Source organism: Jatropha curcas, chromosome 6 (assembly GCF_041381405.1).
Source record: "Jatropha curcas cultivar XTBG-Jc1 chromosome 6, XTBG_Jcur_1.0, whole genome shotgun sequence".
Classification (NCBI taxonomy): Eukaryota; Viridiplantae; Streptophyta; class Magnoliopsida; order Malpighiales; family Euphorbiaceae; genus Jatropha; species Jatropha curcas.
Genome location: NC_143156.1, coordinates 28,991,414 through 28,994,249, shown reverse-complemented (window position 1 = coordinate 28,994,249; position 2,836 = coordinate 28,991,414). Strand labels below are relative to the sequence as shown.

At 41.4% G+C, this 2,836-nt stretch overlaps 1 protein-coding gene across 1 annotated transcript; it reads right to left on the bottom strand.

Annotated features, from left to right (window-relative positions):
- Window positions 1-1,604: 1,604 nt before the first annotated feature.
- Window positions 1,605-2,836, bottom strand: LOC105646598 (Calcium-dependent lipid-binding (CaLB domain) family protein). Its single transcript, XM_012232475.4, has one exon. It carries the CDS (start codon window positions 2,726-2,728, stop codon window positions 1,808-1,810), a length of 921 nt encoding a protein of 306 aa, XP_012087865.1. The 5' UTR covers window positions 2,729-2,836; the 3' UTR covers window positions 1,605-1,807.

Here is a 2,836-nt window from a genome sequence, read left to right as displayed (position 1 = left end):
AATTACGCGGAGGAGGCCTTAAAAAACTTTTCAATGAACTCCTTCACCCATATCTGAGGGAATAACTACTCCCATTCTAAACTTCACAAAATCAAAAAATCAACTCTGAAAAATCTGTATGAGCAATCTAAGTGCCAACACATTTGTGTGCGCAAATTAGACTACCAGAGAACAACTGTGCACATGTGACAGAAAAAGAGGAGAGTTGAATTGTCAAGCCAAGTTGCAAGAGTTTTCCTAGAACTCGTCGGTAATCCCTGTCTGCTCTAACTGCTGTAGGAGTTCAATAAACTGCAATGCTTCACAAAAACAAGACTTCACAATAGACAAACCGTCAGGCACATACTGTATCCAAATCCAGCGAAGAGAACAATGGCTATCAAACTTCATCATTGATTAAATTTTCAACCAAGTCGCAAGAATTTCTAAAAACACCTCTCCAAGTCACATCTGCTCTTAACAGCGTAAGAATTCAACAAACTTTGATGCTCCACAAGAAAGACTGAATAATATACAAACTCTCAAGAGCCAGATAATGATCGCTGTCAAACTTTTAGAGCTTTGTCAATAACTAGTTAATACAAGAAAAATGTGGGAAAAACACAAGATACCAGTCAGGTAGAAGAGAGCATGACGAGGAAATGTTCAGATATTTGAGAGCAAAAGCTACCTTAAGCACCCTAGAATAGAAAACAATATGGAAGACAACAAAACAAATGAGAGAAATTGCTACATCATGACATAAATACTAGCTCAAGCATCAGCACCACCATTAAGCTAAGGAACAAGCCATCGCACTTGTTTAATGAATCAACATTATCATGCAAAAACGCAAGACTTCCCTGTTACAATTTGCACCAGATGAGATTTTGAATCACAATCCACAAAACATGAGAAATGAAAGAAAACTAGATAATAGCCCTATCTGACCTCCTGAACAAGAAGACCCGATATGCATGAAATTAAATGCAATCTACAAGTAGAAGTTGCAGTTGGAATATAAATTGAAACTATCAAAAGCCTTAGTATCTATCAGCTCTTGATTCAATTACTTAGTGAAATGAATTCCCCTTCCACAGCATGCATCTCCAAACATGCAATATCTAATACCTTGTTTAGCATAAACAAACTTACGACAACAACAACTAAGCCTTAATCCCAAACTAGTTGAGACTACCAATATGAATCCTTTGTTTCCAATATCCACCCTGATCAAATTAATATCAATACAAAGCAAAATATAAGTCAAAAAATTTTAAAATACCTTTTGCAAAACAAACATCCGCTCCATTTAGCATAAATGAACTTGAAGTGTATGACAATTTACTAATGATAGAAATTAGAAGTTAGTATAGTTATGCTGAATTTCATACACAATTGAGTGAGATGCCGAGATGAATATTTTGATTCATACCAAAAATCAAAGCATGGAAATTCCAATGGTGATGTATACCCAACTAAGAGTTCCGATGATCTATTCTTTGAACCAGAAGCACCCCTCATCATGCACACAGGCAGGCGGACAAAGCAAAACACAACAACGAAAAAAAAGAATAACATTCACATGATACTAAATCAAAAACACATAAGAGCAACAAAGAACATTTAATAATAAAACCAGCATTTATTTTCTTTTAGAATAAGATCCTCAAGCATCAACTACCACTCAATCTTTCTTCTTAAGGCCATCCAAGTTTTCACATACATTATATACATATATTTATATATACTTCAAATTTTATGTTGAAGCAAACAAACATAGTTTACGAATTGAAAGGCCTCACCAAACCAACAAACAGTTTACCCATCAATAATCCACACGGTAATCACTATAATCATCGCGGCCCGCAATGTCATTCTCGACCCTCTCTGCAATTTTCTCCTCTTCATATTTCAATCCTTCTTCCAGTGCTAATCCGCCTAGAGCCCCAGCAACAGCGCCCACAGCCAATCCCGTCCCAAGCCCCATCTTTCCTCCTTTCTGTCTCTGGTCGTAAGATGAATAATCAATCGGCGCAGATGGTCCACCGTAATTGCTCGTCCGATCAAAGACCGGTCTTGGCGGCATTGGTGGGCTTGGGGCAGAGGAGTAATATCCGGGATAGTAAGGAGTAGGAGCATATGCATCGTGATAAGGTGAATATGGAGGCGGTGGTGACGCCGAGGTGGGTGGCGGGATTGTTGGCCCATACCTGTAATCATGCGGCGCGTGAAGAGGTGGTGGAGGCATAGGGGCAGTGTTGTAATAATAGCTTTGTGGAGGGGGAACGCGGTGGTAATCAAGTTGCTGCGGCGGTGGTGGTAAAGGCCGTTCACGAACACCAAGCTTTATCTTGATCTTACCTTGAGGACGACCAGATGGCCGGGTCAGTTCAAAATTTCGAATCCGGTTAGCGTCCTCCGGGTCGGGCAAGTCCTTCAAAGCGACACGGAGAGTACCAACGAGGGGTTTTGGGGTTTCGCTGGGCTTGGAGTGGAAGATCTCGAGAGTGAGATAGGATTCCTGCAGAGGGAGGGAGAGGGGAAAGGTGAAGTGCTCGTTCCATACGGGTCGGGTCGACCCAGAGTTGTCCGATTTTGTGGCGAGCCTCCGGTCCGGATCAACCCAGAAGACAGCGTAGGCTTTAAGATCACCGTTTTTCCAGTTGACATTTTTGAGGTGCTTGGCGGAGACTATAGTGAGCTCGAGATCGAGAGGCTTTGATGGTGGCGGGCGACAAGAGGCCATGAGGCTAACGTACGCGGGTAAGCTCTTGGATGCGCAAGATAAGGACAGAGGGATATATGAAAGAGTCAAGTACAGAGTGGATGTTAATGCGGATTTGGTTTGGAGGAA